General features: G+C 38.6%; 1 protein-coding gene and 1 pseudogene across 1 annotated transcript in view; both read left to right on the forward strand.

Annotated features, from left to right (window-relative positions):
• KIF5B (kinesin family member 5B) overlaps positions 1-20,097 on the forward strand; it is a 71,909-nt gene that overhangs the window by 37,370 nt on the left and 14,442 nt on the right. The window contains exons 13-16 of the mRNA XM_027841521.1: positions 5,654-5,722; positions 6,163-6,369; positions 7,321-7,464; positions 12,538-12,726. Of these exons, the coding sequence (XP_027697322.1) occupies positions 5,654-5,722; positions 6,163-6,369; positions 7,321-7,464; positions 12,538-12,726 (609 nt within the window). The remainder of the gene's footprint in view (positions 1-5,653; positions 5,723-6,162; positions 6,370-7,320; positions 7,465-12,537; positions 12,727-20,097) is intronic.
• LOC114027457 lies at positions 12,941-15,116 on the forward strand (annotated as a pseudogene).

Here is a 20,097-nt window from a genome sequence, read left to right on the forward strand (position 1 = left end):
TTAACCCTGATTGCCTTACCAAAAAAAAAGCAAAATGAGATGCGTACAAGGTAGCCAGGTTCAGAAAGCAGTTATGAAAATGGGACTTGAATTCTGAAATAGTTGTGTAGAGTACATTTAGATTTGGAAGGGATCCCAAAGATCATTCAGGTTACTGTCCTTTTTTATAGATAAGGAAACTGATACCCAGAAAGGCTAAGAGACTGCCTCACCCTATAAGAATAGTAGGCGGCAGTACCAGAATTTGACTCGTGTCCTCTGATTCAGAGTGAAATTATCCTTCCTCAACAGTATATGACTGGATATGTAATTTGGGAACTATCTATGGAAATTAAGGAGTAAAGACTGTAGAGAGAGACAAGGGCCCAGTATAGAGCCTTTGGGATCATGCATGCCTCGTGAACAGGAGCAAGAAGATGACAGAGTAAAGGAGACTGAGAAGAAACCATCAGACAGGGAGGAAGAGAATAACAACAACAAAAAAAAAAACACCAATGGCATGTAAGCTTTGAGAGGAGAGAGCTGGTCAACAGTATTAAGAGCCTCAGAGAGATCAAATAGAGTTAAGATTGGGAAAAGGCCAGTGGGGCTGGCAGGTGCAAGGTATCCTGGGAGAGAGTAGTTTTAGTTGTCAGTGGGAACAGAAGGTAAATTTCAAGAGATCAGAAAGCAGGTGGGAGACAAGGCAATGAATGTAGATAACCCTCTCTAGGAGCTTGGCTGAGCTGGAATATAATAGTTTGAGGAGATAGCAGAGTCAAATGAAGGTTTTGTAAAGATGGGGAAAAGGCATATTCACCAACAAGGAAGAAGTGAGGGTAAGGAAACCTTGAAAAGGAATGATCAAGCAGTAAGCCTCTGGAAGAGGATGATCAAAGAAGGAGGGGGATGAAGGGCACACATTAAGGGTAAAGAGTCTAGAGAGAAAGAGGCCTGATTCAGGGTTTAGGGTACAGAAGGGAAGGGGGGCAGGGTAAGAGAAGATAGGGAGAGAGAATGAAGGGGTGAGAGATTAAGGAGGTAGCTATTGGGAAGAATATAGTCGAGAGTCAGAGAAGAATTAAAGAATTACTCTCCAAAAGTGATGACCCAGTGAAGATTACAAAACAATTTTGTAGTGGACAGTCTGTGCCATTGTGTGACTTTTTCTAGTAGTATGTGAATAAAGGAAAAAAAGATGAATGCTAGAAATAATGGAGGGTTGAATTTTGGCAAGGTATGACCAACAGTCAGGCAAGGGGAAAGGGAATTTAAGAATAGCTAATAGTTTGTGGTCAAATTGATGAGCTGTTGGATCAAGGCTGTGAAGAGCAAGAAGTAAAACCAAAGAAGGAGGAGTAGACCTTGGAAATAGGAAGAGGTGGAGGAATTGGGAGTCATGATGACAACAGTAGCTTTAGGGGCAGCTAGGTGGTACAGTGCATAGAGCCCTGGCCCTGGAGTCCGGAGGACCTGAGTTCAAATCCGGCCTCAGACATTTGACACTCATTGGTTGTGTGACCCTGGGCAAGTCACTTAACCGCATTGCCTAGCCAAAAAAAAAAACCCAAAACCCAGTAGCTTTAGGAGGAATAAGGAAAAGGAGAAAGTTGTGATTGGAGAGAAAATTTTCAAAATTCTAGGCATGGAAGAAGATATTTATGGGTGATGATCAGATCCAGCTTATGACTTTGCCTGTGTATGGCTGATGTAGAGTGAAGTTAAAGGTTCTGAGAGTTTAGGGCGTTGATGAACTGAGAGACCAGCATGTTGAGGGAATATCAGTATGTATATTGATATCTCTTGAGAGCCAAGGTTGAGGTCTAGAGAAAAACAGTGAGCCAAATACTGAACTCCTTGAGAAACTCAGGAAGGAAAATAGAAAAGCAGAGGTGAGGAGATGATTATAACAAGGATTTGGCCTAGGTGATAAAAACTGATGGGATGAGCCTTAAAGGGAGAGCTTACTGAGTGATGATGGTGAAGAGTCTGGAACTGAGAATGAAGAGCAGGAAGTATGTCTACTCCTGGCTCAGTGCCTTCAAAGGAGCTTAAGAGAAAAACACTAAATATTGAAGAAAGTGGCCTGTGCCTTCTAGGAGAAGACAGATTTTTTTTTTTTTTTACAAGATAGAAAAAAGTGAACCTGTTGCAATAAAGGAGAGTTTGTTAGCAGTAGGGCAGGGATTCCAGAGAGCATAGTAGAGAAGGATATAGTTTTGAAGGGTAGGGCTGAATTGGTAGGTGGGAATGAGAGCACAGAAGAGAAGGGGGGTGTATTTTCATTTAAACTGAATCATAGGGACAGGGGGAACAAGTAACTGAGAATTTGTCTACATACTAAGTAGAATGACATCCCAGGGATTCTGAACTCTTACGTGAGCCAAACCCCATTCTGTATCTCCTGATTCCTCATTCTCATCCTTCCCACCCAAAAGTTTGAACCAAACTCTACCCTGCCCTTTCACGCTTCCCTCTGGAATGCCTGCTCCATAGACTACAGACTTCTCTCTCACTCCTGCAATGTACTAGCTATTATTGAAGCCTGGCCTCCCTGGCCACTCTTCCCAGTACTGGCTGCACCTTTACTCATTTTCTTCAGCCCACTGGTCAAGGCAGGGGAATTGGAGTACTGCTTGCTCACATTGCCATTTCAGGTTCTCCTTCACTCAGTAACCTCATGGTCTTCATATTTTCCACCTGATCAGAATTCTAGTAAACAGCCACTAGAAGTGGCCTTACTGCAAAGCTAATCGCTCTTTTTGTTCCAACGATCCTATTCCATCCTCTCTCCTCTCGCAGATTGCCCCTTCTGTCATTCCCACTCTTGTCACTTACTTTCAATCTCTTTCTGCCCACCAGCTCACTTCCTACTGCCAACAGACATTCTCATGTCTCCCCCATCCTGAAAAAACCTTCACTTGATCTTTCCATACTCTCTATCATCCTATATCTCTTTTGCCCTTTGTAGTAAAACTCCTTGAAAAGACCATCTACACTCGGTGCCTCCACTTCCTCTCTTCTCACTCTTTTCTTAACCCCTTACAATCGAACTGCTGACCTTATTCCACAGAAACTGCTCTCCAAAGTTTCTAATGATCTCTTAGTTGCCAGATCCAATGGTCTTTTCTCAGTCCTCATTCTCTTTGACCTCTCTGAAGCCTTTGACACTGTTGATCACTCTCTCTTCCTTGATACTCTCTTCTCTCTAGGTTTTCAAGATACATTGGTTCTCTTCCTACCTATCTGACTGCTCCTGTCTCTGTCACCCTCTAATTGTAGGTGGCCCTCAGGGTTCTTTCCTGGACTCTTCTCTTCTCCCTCTATACTACTTCACTTGGTAATCTCATCAGCTCCTGTGGATTTAATTGCCATCTTTATGCTGATGATTTTTAAATCTACCTTTCCTGCCCTCGTCTCTCTGCTGTCTTTCATCTCTAACTGCCTTTCAGACATCTCAAACTGGATGTCCAGTAGACATCTTCAACTCAATATGTCCAAAACCAAACTCCTTATCTTTCCCCCTTAACTCTCCCCCGCTGCTACTTCCACTATTACTGTAGAGGACAATACCATCCTCCCAGTTCCCCAGGCTCGAAACCTAGAAGTCTTCCTAGATTCCTCACTACATATCACCCCACCATGTCCAAGCTGTTGCCAAGGCCTGTCAGTTTCATCTTTGTAATATCTTTGGAATACACCCTCTTCCCTCCTCTGACCCTGACACCACTCTGGTATAGGTCATCATCACTTCACCCTGTGCTATAGCAGTAGCCTGCTAGTGCATCTGCCTGCCTCAAATCTCTGCCCATTGCAATCCATCCTCCATTCGGCCACTAAAGTGATTTTTCCCAGTGTAACACGGCCCCTACTCCTTACCTCCCCTTTTCCCGCACCATTAAACTCCTATGGTTCTCTGTTGCCTCCAGAATCAAAATTTACAAGATGTTCCTCCTAAAAAACCCCCTTTTCAGTCTTCTTCTACCTTACCCCCCAATGCAGTCTTCAATCCATTGACACTGACTTCCTGACTGTTCAGTGAATAAGGATACTCCATCTCTTAGCTTTGGGCATTTTTTCCTGACTTTCCCCTATACCTGAAATGCTCTACCTCCTCCACTCCAACTACTGACCTCCCTAGCTTCCTTTTATTTCCAACTAAATTCTCTTCTTTTACAGGAAACCTTCCCTAACCCCTCTTAATTCTAGTGCCTTCCCTCTGTTAATTATTTCCTATTTATCCTGTATATAGCTTGCATTATTTGTTTGCATCTTGTCTCCTCCATTAGGTTGTAAGCTCCTTGAGGGCACGGACTATCTTTTGTCTTCCCAGCACTTAGCACAGTGCCTGGCATGTAGTAGGTACTTCATAAATATTGATTGATTGTTTATTAATTAACTAATTGATTGGATGGTTGATAGAGGAACCTCTATAGTCCCTGGTCCCACTGTGTCTGAGCCCAGAGTCAGTATCCACTGTCACTGTCTCTAACTACCACAGGCATAAGACCTGTTACAGTTTTTAGACCCTACTTACTGATTAGGTCCCTCGTTGCTATAATGAACTTATGCCACAGATTCATCCCATGATGTGGGAGACTTGAGGCATACTCAGGAGATCAACTCTTGATCTAAAATCTCAGAATTCAAGTTCTATTTTTTAAAGGAAAAAAAAAATCTTCCAAGGGGAAAGAATAGCTGTCTGGGACATAGCAGAGCTAAGATGTAGCACCCAGCAGGACTGGGAAATACAGGAACCCTAGAAAATCATCAAGAAAAAGAGTTGTGATTGGGAGCAGAGTGGAATCGAGATTTTATCAGGAAAGTACAAAGATATCCTGGAGTGTCAGTAATATTAAAAATAGTTTTTAAATGTACTCTAGAGCAAAAGCAATTTTGGTAGAAATAGTGAAGGAGAAAAATAAGAAATGGGAAAATAGTTATATAGTTATGTTTATTGTGTGTGGCCTCAATCTGAAATATTTCCATAATGTAATTTTACCATGACACTTCAGTAAATTGTATAAAACCTAACACTTCTTTGTATTTATTATTTTTCACTTACAGCTTGGACTTTATAAAACATACATTCAAATCCTGCTTCTGGCACTTATTAGTTATATGACCATGGGCAAGTCACTTAACCTCTCCCTTAGCTTCAGTTTCCTCATCTGTAAAATGGGGATAACAATCCTGGTTATACCTATTTGACAGGATTATTGTCAGGATTAAATGAGTTAATATATACAGAGTGTTTTAAATTGCAATATTAATAGCAGTAATTATGGTTATTGAAAATATTTTTTAAAAAGACTTTGGTAAAGAATAAATTTGTGTTTCCTTGTTTGTAGTATAATAAATTAGACATTTATTATAGCAATGGCTATTTCAAAAAAATAGTAGCATTTTAATATTTTTCTTGAGAAAAAAATTAAACCATCTTGAATTTAAATACAATTTTTGTCTCACCTTTTCTGTATGGCAAAAACAGTTCTTTTCAATATATAAAAAAATAGGATTTACTTGTAATTTTTTATTTGAAATTTCAGAAAGTTCTTTTTCTATTTCCATCTTACATGTGTACTTAATTATCTTATAAGCTATTTACCAACTAATCAAGATTACAACTAACTTTTGAGACCTGTTAATAACTGATTTTTTAAAAAAATTATAGGATGAAGAAATTAATCAGCAGAGCCAGTTGGTAGAGAAATTGAAGACACAAATGTTGGATCAAGAAGAGGCAAGTTTCACCTGCTTACCTCCCTATAAAGTTTCAATTTGTCATGAACTTAAAATTAGAACAACATGAATTCAAACCACATTTTTTAGTCCTTTACAGATCTTTCTCTTGCCCTCTTCCCCATGCCTTAAATCTCACTAAAAATACATTGTCATATCTAAGCCAACATGAATTCCTAAAGAAAGAGTTGTTGCCTCCATTAATTTTTATCGCTGATCCCTGTGTAATTCTGGGCAAAGTCACATGTTTAATAAACAGGAATGAGATGTCAAAGATCAGTGGAAGGTGATATAGGTAATAATTTACCTGGATCCCCATCTCTGTACTTTCTGCTTGTGCCCAAGAAAGATAGAGGTAGGAGATTAGAGTTAAAGCAGTGTGCATCTAGCCTTTTCCTGTGTTAATACTTTGATGAAAATGGCCACATGTGCCCTTTGCAGCTTCTAGCGTCCACCAGAAGGGACCAAGATAACATGCAGGCCGAACTGAACCGCCTGCAGGCGGAAAATGATGCCTCCAAGGAAGAAGTGAAAGAAGTGCTGCAGGCCCTGGAGGAGCTCGCAGTCAACTATGATCAGAAGTCTCAGGAGGTTGAAGACAAAGCCAAGGAGTATGAACTGCTCAGCGATGAGCTGAATCAGAAATCGGTAAGCGAATCACAGTATGTTCTTGTTTCTCATTTTTATCATTTGATAAATTTCTGTCTTTCATGGTTCTCGCTTGACAGTTATTTAGATTTCTTTCTTCTCGATAAGGCTGGGCATGGTTGTACATTGATGTTCATGGTTCTAAGTTCTCAATCATCAGTTCTTGCTCTACGCCAAAACCTCCTTGTCTTTTACTCTTCCGTTGTTAACAACAACAGCAAAAAGATGTATTAAGGTTACCATTATATTCCCCCATTATGTCTGTGTGTGGTTACTGTTAAAATGATTATTCTCTGACTTTCTGATGGGAAGAGAACTTTTTTAAAACTTCGATCCCATTTTTCAGGGTGACAGATGATGGTAAACTAGCAAACTGACTATACTACTAACTAAGAAATTAAACTGTACAATAATGAAGGGAATTTCATTTTATTTGCAATTTCAGTAAATTATTTGCACTAGTCATTAGTATTATAACTTTTCATTTAAGTATTTTTTATAACATACCCAACAAATATTTATTGATCTGTTGTTTACCATTTTCATTATGATTTCCTAGAAAGGTGGGATTTATGTAGAGTGTTATAAGTGGAAAGAACAATATAAATGCCTGCTGTTAATATATTTCATTTTTTGGGGTAGCTACTTGCATTTTAAACTGTTACATTTGTACAAAACAGGCAATCTTTTGGGGGGTAGATGGTTTATGGAATTCTCTACCAGTACAGATAGGCAACTGCTTTATGGTTTATAGTCTTAAGGAGAGTTGCCTCAAGTAATGAAGGCTTAGGTAATATTCCCAGCATCACACAGCCAAAATCTGTCCCAGGCAGGATTTGAACCCAAGTCTTCTTGATCCCAAGGCCAGCTTTTCCTACTATACCATGCTTCCTCTAGCTTGAATAACTAGGTTATTAAATTATTTTAACAAATATTTGATTTTTTTTAAAGGCAACTCTAGCAAGTATAGATGCTGAACTTCAGAAACTCAAGGAAATGACAAATCACCAGAAAAAACGAGCAACAGAGATGATGGCCTCTTTATTGAAAGACCTTGCAGAAATTGGAATTGCTGTGGGAAATAATGATGTCAAGGTAAATATGATGGTCCAATCATAACTATAGTTGCCTGTAGCCAATTTTATATGGTATCCCAAAAGTCTTGGTGCAGTTTTAAGCTTACGACTTTGGGGTCATCGTGCGTGCGTGCGTGCGTGTGTGTGTGTTTGTGAATGAATTCATTTCATACGTTAAAAAGATTTGCAGATTTTTCACAGGCCTAAGAGTCCTGACTGAAAATATTTTAGATTGTTGAGTCATTTTAGTTGTATCTGATTCTTCATGACCCTGTTTTGGGGGGTTTTTTGGGCAAAGGTACTGGAGTGGTTTGCCATTTTCTTCTCCAGCTCATTTTACAGATGAGGAGCCTGAGGCAAACAAGGTTAAGTGACTTGCCTAAGATCACACAGCTAGTAAGTGTCTAAGACCAGATTTCAACTCAGGAAGACTCATCTTCCTGATTCCAAACCCAGTGCTCTATCAATATGTTGCACCCCGTAGCTGGCCCATTTTAGATTAAGTCTGAAGTAAATCAAGCCATAGACTGTCAGTTAAAATAAAAGATGAGCTTGTAAAACCCAAGACTGCTGATATATTTCTTCAGACTTCTAACGTTCACTGACATTGCATATGTCGTCACTACTAAAACTCATGAAAAATTTCAGTGGCATAATAAGTGGGGGGAGGGGCCACAAAGGCTGAAAATGAGTCAGTCTAACAGCAAATAACATAAACTTGGGGCAAGAAAAATTTGGATGCTGCAATAAGTGATGGTTTAGACTTTGCCTTTTAGTTAAAATCCAGCTTATCATTAGAAGACCTCTCTCAATTTCAACTCAGGAAACATTGACCAAAGGCCTTTTATATACAAAGCACTTCTGGACTGAAGCATTTCTACTGCATTCCCAACAAGTGGTCATCCAACTTAAATTCCAAAACAAGCTCAATTTATACACTCCATTCCCATTGTGAAACTTCACAGAAAAAATTTTATGCAATTGTTGTGCAATACTCCATTTCATTATTTTTAAAATTTTTATTGAATTAAGCTAGCATTTATTTTCTCTCCATCTCACCCCACCCTCACATTGGAAAAAAAAAATAGTAATAACAAAACCCTTATAGCAAATACATATAGTAAAGCAAAACAGACTCTCACATTGGTCATGTCCAGTATTCATCCATCACCTCCTTTTCATGAGGTGGACAACAATTTTCATCATTAGTCCTCAGGAGTCATGGTTGATCATTGATCAGAGTTAAGTCTTTCAGAATTGTTTGGTTTTTTTTACAGTATTGATGTGATAGTATAAGTTGTTTTCTTGATTCTGCTTACTTGGCTCTGTATCATTTCATACAAGTCTTCCAAGGTTTCTGTGAAACTACCTCTTCATTTCTTTTACCCTGATAGTATTCCATTATATTCATGTGCCATAATTAGTTCAGCCATTCCCTAATTGATGGACATCCCTTAGTTTCCAGTTTTTTTGCCACTACAAAATGAGATACTAAAAATATTTAGGACCATTTCCTCTTTCTTTGATCTTTCTGGGTTATAGACCTAGTAGCAGTGTCACTGGGTCAAAGGGTATTTTTACAGTTTAGTAACTTAGGACATAGTTAGCAAGCCATTTCATAATGGATGGACCAATTCATACCTCTGTCAAAATGTACCTGTGTTTCAGCAGTCCCTCCAGCATTTGGCGTTTTCCCTTTTGGTCAGATTTGCCAATCTGATGGATATGAGGTGGAACCTCAGAGTTCTTTTAATTTGATCTGCAGCATTTTTTCATATGGCTATAGATGGATTGAATTTTTTTTTTTTAGAACTGTCTGTTACATCCTTTATCCTTTGACCATTCATCAATTAAGGGCTGCAAACAGTATATTGTTAAAACTACCAGAAGTAGGCATGAAAATAAGCTTTTACCTTGTCTCTGTTAACTTGTTTCTCAAATTTTGATTGCTCAGAAAGTTCTGAGACAATTATCTTAAAGCTGGAAGCCAAATTACTGTGCACTATGTTCATTGCTGGGCATACAAATACAAATAAAAACAAACTAGACCTTACCCTCAAGAAGCATACAATCTATTGGGGGAAGACAATACACATAAGGAAGCTGTAAAAGGGAGGAAGGAAGAAGGTGCCTAATGAGGAGGCATGATGGAGAGTTCCAAAGAAGTCTCAGAGCATTGTAGCTGGTGAGAAATATAGAGAAAAACTGGCTAAGCCCCCTTCTCAAATAGAGGCCCTGGAGCCCATGGCCTAGGCCTCTCCAGTCAGAGGAGACTGTTAAGATGTAGGTACCAGGCAGATTCAAAGGAAAAGAGATTGCTGATCAGTATTTACTTGGCTATCATTATTCTTCCCTTTTCAATAGCCTGAAAATTTTGGTCTGTTTATGGTAGAGGTGGGATTTCAGAGGGTGTAGGAATCTTACTGGAGAATTAAAAAAAGTTGAAGACCACATGATTTAGAAAGTACTCATTGTTGAATAAGATTCCAAAATTTGAGAATCACATTTTCGTTTTTAGCAAATTTCATGTGTTAAGTTAAAATATATGTGTTGAAAAGATAACTTGGAAAAATTATGAGTAGTGGTCCCACTGACTCACCTAAAGTCGCACACGTTTCACACATGAAACTAGAATCCAGATCACTTGACACTGATCCATATTTTTCTTCACTGTGATAGTATGTAGCCTTGAAAAGCCTTCCAGATAAGTGAGGGATCTTTAATCTTATCACAGCAGAGTTTCTAGTGTGGGCTATCTGTCCACCAAAGCAGAAGGCCAGAATATATCACAAGGCAGATAAGCACTAACTCCAGAGTTGCCTGAGGAGCCTTTGGGCAAGAGAAGGGACTTGCCTGGGGGATGGGGGGGGGGGGCAAGGCAGCTAATGAATGTCAGATGGGGTTTGAGCCTAGATCCCTGTGACTCTCAGGCTACCCTTTCCATTGGCCCCACTCTGATCCAGTTTGGGGTGTGTTTTCACTGTTCCTGTTTAATGGTTGGGCCGTTATTTTGATCATAGGATTTAGAACTAGAAGAAACTTTAACATCTGTCATAACCTCCTCATTTTACAGATAAAAAAATAGACCCAGGTTGGCTCATGGCTTAGAAAAGGATGTGGCAGTGGCAGTCAACTCACCTAATGTGTTTGTTTTCTCAATGAAGAGTCTGAGTCCCAAGGGGGTTGAATGACTTTCCGAAGGCCACACACCTGTAAGTGGCAGGATTGATATATTTATACCCGAGTTCTCAGACCCAACTGCCACTGTTCTTTCACCGGGCTGGCTCCTCAGCTCATGCAGTTAGTATCAAGTCAGGATTTGAACTAGGTCCTTCTGTCTCCAGTTCTAGTACTCTTTCTACATTACTTTCCCAACAGAAATGCCCACCATTGGACTCAAACCCATGGTCTTCACATTGAGAGCCTTATGTTGTCATCTGTGAGAAAATAAAAATTCTCTGTAGAGCTCATTTTTAGTTGTGACATGAAGTCATACGTTAGAGTTGGAAAGGATCTTAAGGAAGAATGGCTCATCTAATCCCCAGATAGCTAGCTTGTTTATTAGTTTCTACTAGATTGTAAACTCTCCTAGAACAGGCCCTGTGATTTCTCTACAGATAGTGGTGGTGCTTAATAAATATTGACTGAATGAAGGAATATTAAGTAACTATCTGTGAATAAAAAGTACCCGAAAAAGCATAGAAAAGTTAGTATTTCCCCAAAATCATCACCCAAATCAAGGATCTTAATTTTTGTCAGCGTATCTCTCTAGACCAGGGGTTGTGTCATGGACTCCTTTTAGTCTGGAGAAAGCTATGAACCTTTTCTTGGAATCATGTTTTTAAATGCATAAAAGAAAATATATACAAAAAAACAACCAACTATATTGAAATAAAGATGATTTTTTTTCCCATCCAAGTTCACAGACACTCTAAAATCTAACCAAAGACCCCCTTGGGGTTCTGTAGTTCCTAGATTAAGAACCCCTTCTCTAGATCCTGAGATATGATAAGTCTTCATACTGAGTTACATACATTTAAGAGGGTGTATGCTTCAAAATAAACACCCCAACCTTGCCTACGTGAGTTGATGTCAGCTGTTGGAGTTATGCCACATTTTACCAAAAGTAATATGATCTAAAAATCCTCTTTTAATCTTAGAAGTGATCACAAGTTTATTAATGTGACAAATCTGATTTGTGGCGAGCTAAAATACTGTCTAGCACAATTTTCCATCCTTAACCCTGGAGTCTGGTGCTTGGAACACAAAAATTAACTTCAATTGAGAAAATCTAATATAACATAATGCTGTTTTAGTAGACAGTTATTGAGCCTCCCTCTGTGCTTTGCACGGTACTCTTCTTACACAAGAAAAATGAAGTGATAGGGCTTAGACACAGTTCTTTCTTAATATTCTTAGTGGTGTTCTCACAGCAGCCTAAACTTCCTCTTAGTATTAATTCATTAATAGTCTAGGGATGATATTATTACAGCTGAAATTACTATGGGTATTGAAAATTTTGCTCGTGAAAAATATTTAAGAGGCAGAATTGTATTTTTTTAGGCCCAATGTCAGATCTTTTTCTTAGCCTATATTCACATATTGTGTAACATTGTATTTTAAGTAGTAGAAACTAGAGGAAGGAAAATTCGAGCAGGTTATAATTTGGGCCAGTAATTTCCTTCCTTTTTAAATATGAGAACCCCTTTTTAATGTCAGATTTCATGGACCTCCACATTCTGATAATACTTTCCTTTGAGAAAATTCATAATGACAGAATGGAAACACTCAGTATATATATGAATTATCCCACAATTTACAATATATTCCATAGCACTACTGTTTCCAATCTCTTGCCTTCCCCAAACAAAACAAAAAAAACTTAGCAATCACCCCATAGGTTGGGATTCTTTGATGTGAGCTTTGAAAGCAAAAGTTGAAAGGAATAAGCTGAGCCCAGATATGAACAGAATTTAAGTAAATGTCACATGGATTTTGCAAATATTAACTTTGTTGACAATTTTGGATTCTGATCTTCCACTAAAATATTTTATTGCTCCAATGTTCACATGAGCTTAATTTTTCTTCTCAGCAGCCTGAAGGAACTGGCATGATAGATGAAGAATTCACCGTTGCAAGACTGTACATTAGTAAAATGAAATCGGAAGTGAAAACAATGGTAAAACGCTGCAAACAGTTAGAAAGCACCCAAGCTGAGAGCAACAAAAAAATGGAAGAAAATGAAAAAGAATTAGCAGCATGTCAGCTTCGTATATCACAAGTATGTATTATACCACGTAGCTTAGAGTTCGATTATTGAAATGTCTTTATAGTTTTAATTTTAAACCAGCTTTGTTGGGAAATACTTTTGGAAAAACAAATTTCTATAGTTTAACTGAAGTGAAACACATTGGGATTAATTCAGAGAGAATATTGATTTTTATTTTCTCAGTGTGACATTACAAAATAATATGATGGTTCTGAGTAGGTTACACCTGTCATTCAATATAATTCATCCTCCCTAGAGAATTTTTTCACTTCCAAAAAGAAAAGGCTACTAAGAGTAAGATCTAGGAATCCTGGCTGTATACCTGTTCATCCATTCTGGAGAATGAAGAGTGATTGAAATGAGACCACCTAGCACATTGTTCAGGAATTCATTTCAATTCACTTCATCCCTCGGACACTTAACATGTGCAGTAAACCAATGCTAGGCACTCTGGGGACTCAGAAGATAAAGAAACAATGTCTGGTTTTGAGGGTGTGAGGTGGGAATGAGATGAATAACAAATGTGAGCTGAGAGACAAATACAAGAAAGTCAGACAGTGGGGTAGGAGAGATTTGAGAAGGGAATGAACACTTGGTGCTGGGAGGATCAGGAGGGGTTTCATAGAGAAGATAAACTTAAGTTGGACCTTGAAGAAAGAAAACTATTTCAGTTTGAAAATGTGAGGGGAGACCATTCCCTCTTTGATAGTGCAGATGGAAATGGGCAGGAGGGCATTGGTGAAAGGTCAACAGTTTGGTTTGACTGAAAAGAGGTTACATGGATGAAAGTGGTGTGGAAGGAAGCTGAAGAGCAGGTGAGAACCAGATTGTGAATGGTCTCAGATGCCAAACTTAGGAGTTTATACTTTGTTAAAGAATGGGAACCACTGAGTGAGCAGACAAGTTCCATGATCACTGTCGTTCATCAGGAAATTACCTTAGGAACAGTGTGAAGAGAATTTGACAACAGAGATTGGAGGCAGGAAGACCTGTTTAAGCAGCTCAGTGCACCGGATGCAGCCCAGATGTCTCCCGCTGTCCCCCATCTTCTCTCTCCTCCCACCCTCTCTTTTCTCCCGTGGACTTTCCAGTTATTTAAACTAATTTCTTTGGGTTGAGGTGAGGACAGGCCCAAGATAGAGAGCACAAGGTGAGGGAACAGAGCAACAACTGAAGTTCAGAAACTGCTGCAGCCAGCTGAATGTTCTGTTGGAATAGTAGTGCAGATGTCAGCAAGGGTCTGTGGCTTGAACCTGATTGAATTTGCACATAATTGTGGCCTTTGGGTGACTGCAAAACTGAGGAATTTAAAAGTGAAAGACCTTTTTACTTTAGAGCCTTGGTGTTTTGCCTTTGACATTTTTCCCTAGCTTTGAATTTACTGGACAGGTTTCTGTCTGCCCCAAATGTCTTGAATGTGCAGGATTAAGTTCCTTCTATCAGTCTGTGAAATCAACAGAAGAGGAGAGAAAAGTTCCATTGGCCTCTACTTTGATCCAAATTAGCCAATAAATTCAGCTTCTGACCTGATGGGAATGGAAAAAAATGTATTCGAGAAGATGTGTTAGAAAGTCAAAGCCACTATTGCCTTTCAGTTTCTACAGCTCTTATTATTCATTCATTCATGAGAAGTAACCATTTGAAAGGAGAAAGAAACTGAGTTTCAGGAAACTGGAAGTTTTGTTAATGGCATGTCACTGTATGATTATATTTTCTAAAGCAAAGCCTTCTGTGTTGGGATTGTCTATAAAATTTACAAAAGAAGTAGAATGACTTCAGGAACACTCCAAGATAAATCAGAAATGTCTGGCCTTCTGGCAGGGCTTGACTTGAGTACACATCAAACACATGTTCTAAACCAAATGTTGAGAAGTTGAAAATGAACTGTGTCTAGGCATACTGCATGTCACCTGAAGCATAGTTATTCTAAAATTGCGTGAAGCTATCTTCATAGGACTCTTAAAGTGAATAAGTAGTCAACTATTTTGGTTTATTTCACATCAGAGCTCTGGGTGCCAATAGAAGAATGGATTTAAATTGTGAAGCCTGAAACATAACAACTGTGTTAGCACTGATATTTTCATACTTGAGGAGGAAGTAGGCTGTAGTTGGAAATTTATTTTATTGTAGTTGGAAATATTACCTAAATTATTATTCTATTTGAAGCATGTTTGTTAAAACTAAAACACAAATGTGAAATTTTAATGCAGAGTGACAAAGATGGGAGACTATACTATGAATTGGCACTTAATATTGATCCAGTCTAGTAGTATTTGGATCATTATACTGATTCTAGGTAGTATTGAAGGCAAAGTGTGATTGACTTTAATGAATACGATGCAATCTTAAGTGTGATTGTAATTGTGATGCAATTTCACATTAAAACAGATCAATTTCAGAAACATAGTATGATGCGCTTTAGTATACAATCAGGGTTGTTAGTCTTTGAAGTAGTATAAACAACTTTATTAAGCCATATACAACTTAATTCAATACAATAATTCTAAATTTTATTTTTATTTGGCATATTTTTTCATTTAAATTTGTTTATGAAATTGTACAGAATGTGTAAACAGACCTGTTAAATTTAAGTGATCTTCAACATTATCTTAGAGAACAAATAATGTGGTATACAAGGTTTGATGCGGAATAGTTTTTATCTCAATCTCTACTCCCTCAGCCCCCTTTGAGAAAATTTGTTCTGTAAAGTTTGGATTCAGTTAAAAGGCAACACTTGAGGACCTAAAAGGCCACATGTGGCCTTGAGGCTACAGGTTCCCCAGCCCTGCTCTAGAACTTTTATTTTTTTTATCAGTTCTTTTTTTAATTAATTTATTTTTAGTTTTGAATATTCACTTCCACAAGATTTTGAATTCCAGATTTTTTTCCCCATCTCTCCCTTCCTCCAACCCTAAGACAGTGTGAATTCTGACTATCCCTTCCCCCAATCTGCCCTCCCTTCTCTTATCCCCCTCCCCTTCTATTTTCCTGTAGGGCAGGAAAGATTTCTATACCCCATTGCCTATATATCTTATTTCCCAGTTGCTTGTAAAAACAAATTTTTTTTTTTTTTGGTGAGGCAATTCGGGTTAAGTGACTTGCCCAGGGTCACTCACGGAGTTAAGTATGAATTGTCTGGTCTGAGGCTGGATTTGAACTCAGGTCCTCCTGACTTCAGGACCAGTGCTCTATCCACTGTGCCACCTAGCTATCCCATAAAAACAATTTTTAACATTCATTTTTTAAAACTTTGAATTCCACATTCTTTCCTTTCTTCCCTCCCCATCCACCCTCATTGAGGAGGCCAGCAATTTGATATGGGTTGTACATGTGTAGTCATGCAAAACATTTCCATAATAGTCAGTTGTGAAAGACTACTGTACTTCCCTCCATCCTGTCTCTGGCGCCGTTTATTGTCTTGTCTCCTTTGACCCTGTCCCTCCTCAAAAGTGTTTGCTTCTGATTACCCCCTCCCCCAGTTGGCCCTCCCTTCTATCATTTCCCCCCTCTCTTATCCCCTTCCCCTATATTTTCCTGTAGGGTAAGATGGATTTCCATACCCAAATGAGTGTGTATTTTATTCCCTTTCTGAGCCAATTCTGATGAGAGTAAGATTCACTCATTCCCCCTCACCTCTTCCCCTGTAAAAAGCTTTTTCCTGTCTCTTTTATGTGAGATAATTTACCCCATTGTACCTCTTCCTTTCTCCTTCTCCCAGTACAATCCTCTCTTACCCCTTAAATTTACTTTTTAGATATCATCCCTTCATATTCAACTCACCCTTTGCCCTCTGTCTATATATATATATTCCCTCCAACTACTCTAATACTGAGAAAGGTCTCATAAGTTACAAATATCATCTTTCCATGTAGCAATATAAACAGTTCAACTTTAATAAATCCCTTATGATTTCTCTTGATCTAGAGCTTTTAAATAAAGATTGCTGTTGGCAAGAAATGGCACCTTGTTAATTTAGACCTTTGTTTGTAAAGGAATACAAATGGGATATGTCATGGTCAAAATGTCCCTGTATCAAAAGAAAACAAGTATTGTCTCCCCATAAGATTCAAGTAAGCAGCAATTTAATTTACTAATGATATGGTAGTTGGAGCAGTTGAGTCTTAGTGGTAGGTTAATGAATCTAAATTGACATACAGTATGTCCTAGAAGTCTTAGTGCATTTTAAAGGCTAAAACTGAACTACATTAAAAATTTTGGGACACCATGTATAGTGTTGAAAGGGTATATAGTTAATCAGTACGGTATATATACAGTGTGTATAACTTCCACAATAGCTGTAGCTAATTAAAATTTCCCTTTGACATATTGCAGAAAAATTTCCCTTTCACGATACACCAAAGAACCTCGGTGTATCTATCTTATACTTCATTTCATAACATTGTATAAATATTAGATGAACTCTTCTGTTATTCCTAGCAACCCAGTTAATTGAAGAATTTCTGTTCTGACTCATCATTGCCAACTTAAGTTGATTAAAATAACCATTGTCTTCTGGTACTAAGAAATGAACCTTGGAATAAAACTGTTAAATGGAAGGGGGGAGAAAAGGAGAAGAATCTGTTATAAGAGTCATTGTAGTATAATGTAGTGTTGGATTTGGAGTCACAAGACCTGGGTTCAAATTCTGATCATGCCAGTTACTGTATGACTTTGAGTTAAGTTAGTTAATCTTTTTGGGCCTCATTTTTCTCATCTGTCAAACTACAGTGTTAGACTGAATAGTCTCTAAGGCTTGAACCAGCCCAAAATCTGTTAGGTGAACCTGAGCTATGTAGGGTTAGAAAGGACCAGGTAGGTGTGAGAGAGATTGTTGAAATAAAATCAGCACAACCTGCCAGTTCCTTGGATCTGAGGGATCCAAGAAGAGCAGGTGTCAAAAAATTAGTCTTGAGAATTTGATCCTTACAGATAACAGAAAGGCCAAGTCTTAACAAGAGAATTTGAGTTCAGCTTTAGATGTCTTGAGTTTGAGGGGATTATAGAACAATCCAAATGGAGACCAGCATTGTCTTGAGTTCTCCTACTTCTCTGATCATTCTTTGTCTTTTGACTGCTCTTCTTCCTCTCGCTCGCTAAAATACGGTGGTCTCCTAAGGCTTCAATCTCTTAATCCATCTAGGAAAAAAAACATCCTGGGAGCTAGTGATGAAATCCATGACATCAGATTTGTATGTACACAAACGTCCAGAGTACAAGTGCAAAGCAAAAACAATAACAACCCTAGATTTTCTAGTGCCGACAGGGAGTGTGTGACCTCATCAGTATCTCCAGAACTGAAGGCAGTGATACCGAGGACTGGAATGTGCCTCGGAAAGGGCATACGAGAAAGAATTGAGGTTGGTGTGGGTGGAATAGCATTGCATGTTAAGAAGATAGAGTCATGTGATGAATCTTGACTTTGGGGGAGAGATTTTAAAAGGAAGGATGGTTAGGATCCTGTGATAAAAAGTTCTCTTTCCTGGGTATCGGTAGAATGCCACTGAGGTTTCTTACAACTCTAGAGTAAAGTTAGCCCAGAAGGGATAAGACACTCTCAACAATTAAATTATAAAGATATGAAAAAAAGAAACAGTGCTGATAATCCGAATATGCACAGGGAACTCACCAGTCAGTTTAGATTTTTAAAAAACATTGAAAGAGGGAAGGAAAAGAAGCTAATAGGATGAATGCAAAAGTTTGGGAGTGATCATGCAGAAATCCTCTAAGGAGGGCTCAAGCTCAGAAGAAGCCAAGGCTGGGGGGCTGAAAACAAAAAAGAGCTCTTTAGCTGCATTCAGGGAAAAAAGACTTAAAGAAGGGGTAGGGCTGCTGCTTGGGGAGGAGGGAGTGATAATTGATGACAGAAGAGGCAAAGTGACTCCATTCATATTTTGTTTTCTTTGCTAATGAGAACAAATTTAGAAATATGAAAGAAAAAATGGTTAATTCGGAGCTGATAACCAAGATACTACCAATAAGAAATAGAGCAGCAAGATACCCTTAATGTTCATCTGACCCAGATGAACACCTTCAGGAACTGAAAGAACTGCGGATGGGGTTGCTGGGCTGCTTAGAGTGATCCTGGAAAGGTCAGAGATGAGTCCAGTTGTTGGAGGATTTGACACGGGCCAATGTCCCTGCTTTCTTTCAAAAATTAAGAGAATGCCATTCTTGTGGGAAATAGGAGAAATAAAAGTGAAATGAAAATACATTTAGGAGGATACAAAACTGATTCTAAATATACAGTCAGAGCAGTTAATCAGTAATGGTTCGTGTTTTGTTGTCAGTCTGGAAGGAGATCTCCAGTGGCAGGACCTGGGAATTTGTGCTCGGTTCTGTGCTTTTTACCATTTTAATCAGTGACGTGGATATTGGCATATATGACATGGTGATCAAATTTGCAGCTGATGTGAAGATAGGAGGAATAACTAACACAGTGAATGACTGAGATTGAAAAAGATTTTGACAGGCTAAATTGAATAAGATGATGTGATAAAGAAGGGTAAAGATTTACATTTGTTGAAAAAATCAACTTCACATGTGCAAGATGACAAGAGCTGGCTAGATGACAATCCATCAATAAAATTGGGGTTTTTAGTGAACAACAGCCTCAGTGTGCTTCAGCGTTGTGATATAGTAACTGTAAAAGCCAGTCTGTTCTTTGTTAAGAAACATGTACTTTGTGTGTGTGTGTAAGTAATATATATATAATATTATATATGTGATATATACTTATATTAAGAAAAATATGTTCTTAAGAAAAATATACTTATATATGTATATGTAATATATGTTATATATATTATATATACTTATATTAAGAAAAATATACTTATTAAGAAACCTATAACTACAGATAAGAATGCCACTTTATTATGGGCTGGTCACATCTGGAATGGCACATTCAGTTCCAGGTGCTACAGTATAGAAATGACATTGATAAGCTGAGTAGCACTTAGAGAAGGGCAATCATGCCATATTAGGATCATTTGGAGCACCCAGTAACATTTACCCTGAAGCAGAAGGGGGGTGGGGGGAGAAGGTGATGCCTTCCGTTGAAGAGCTTTTGTCTGGAAAAGGCTAGGCCTTGCTCTGCTTGGCCCCGAAAGGCAGAGCTAGGAGCAGCGGGTGGAAGCTGCACGTGTCAGGAAGAGCTTCCTGAAAATGTACCAGTGCAGAAGGAGACTTCCCCGGAGTACAGGCTGTGTGTACACTGCAGCAGACTGTAGAGGGATTGCATTGGACGGCCACAGAGTTTCCAGCTCTGAAGTTGTTCTGTCATTCTGATGCAGCAGTACTAGAAGGGGACAGGTTGAAGATGGGAAAAGCAGAGGGGATGAATAGAAGGAGCAAGGACACACATGGAGGGATGGCTTGGCAAGA

Source organism: Vombatus ursinus, unplaced genomic scaffold (assembly GCF_900497805.2).
Source record: "Vombatus ursinus unplaced genomic scaffold, bare-nosed wombat genome assembly UNPS02014861.1, whole genome shotgun sequence".
Lineage (NCBI taxonomy): Eukaryota > Metazoa > Chordata > Mammalia > Diprotodontia > Vombatidae > Vombatus > Vombatus ursinus.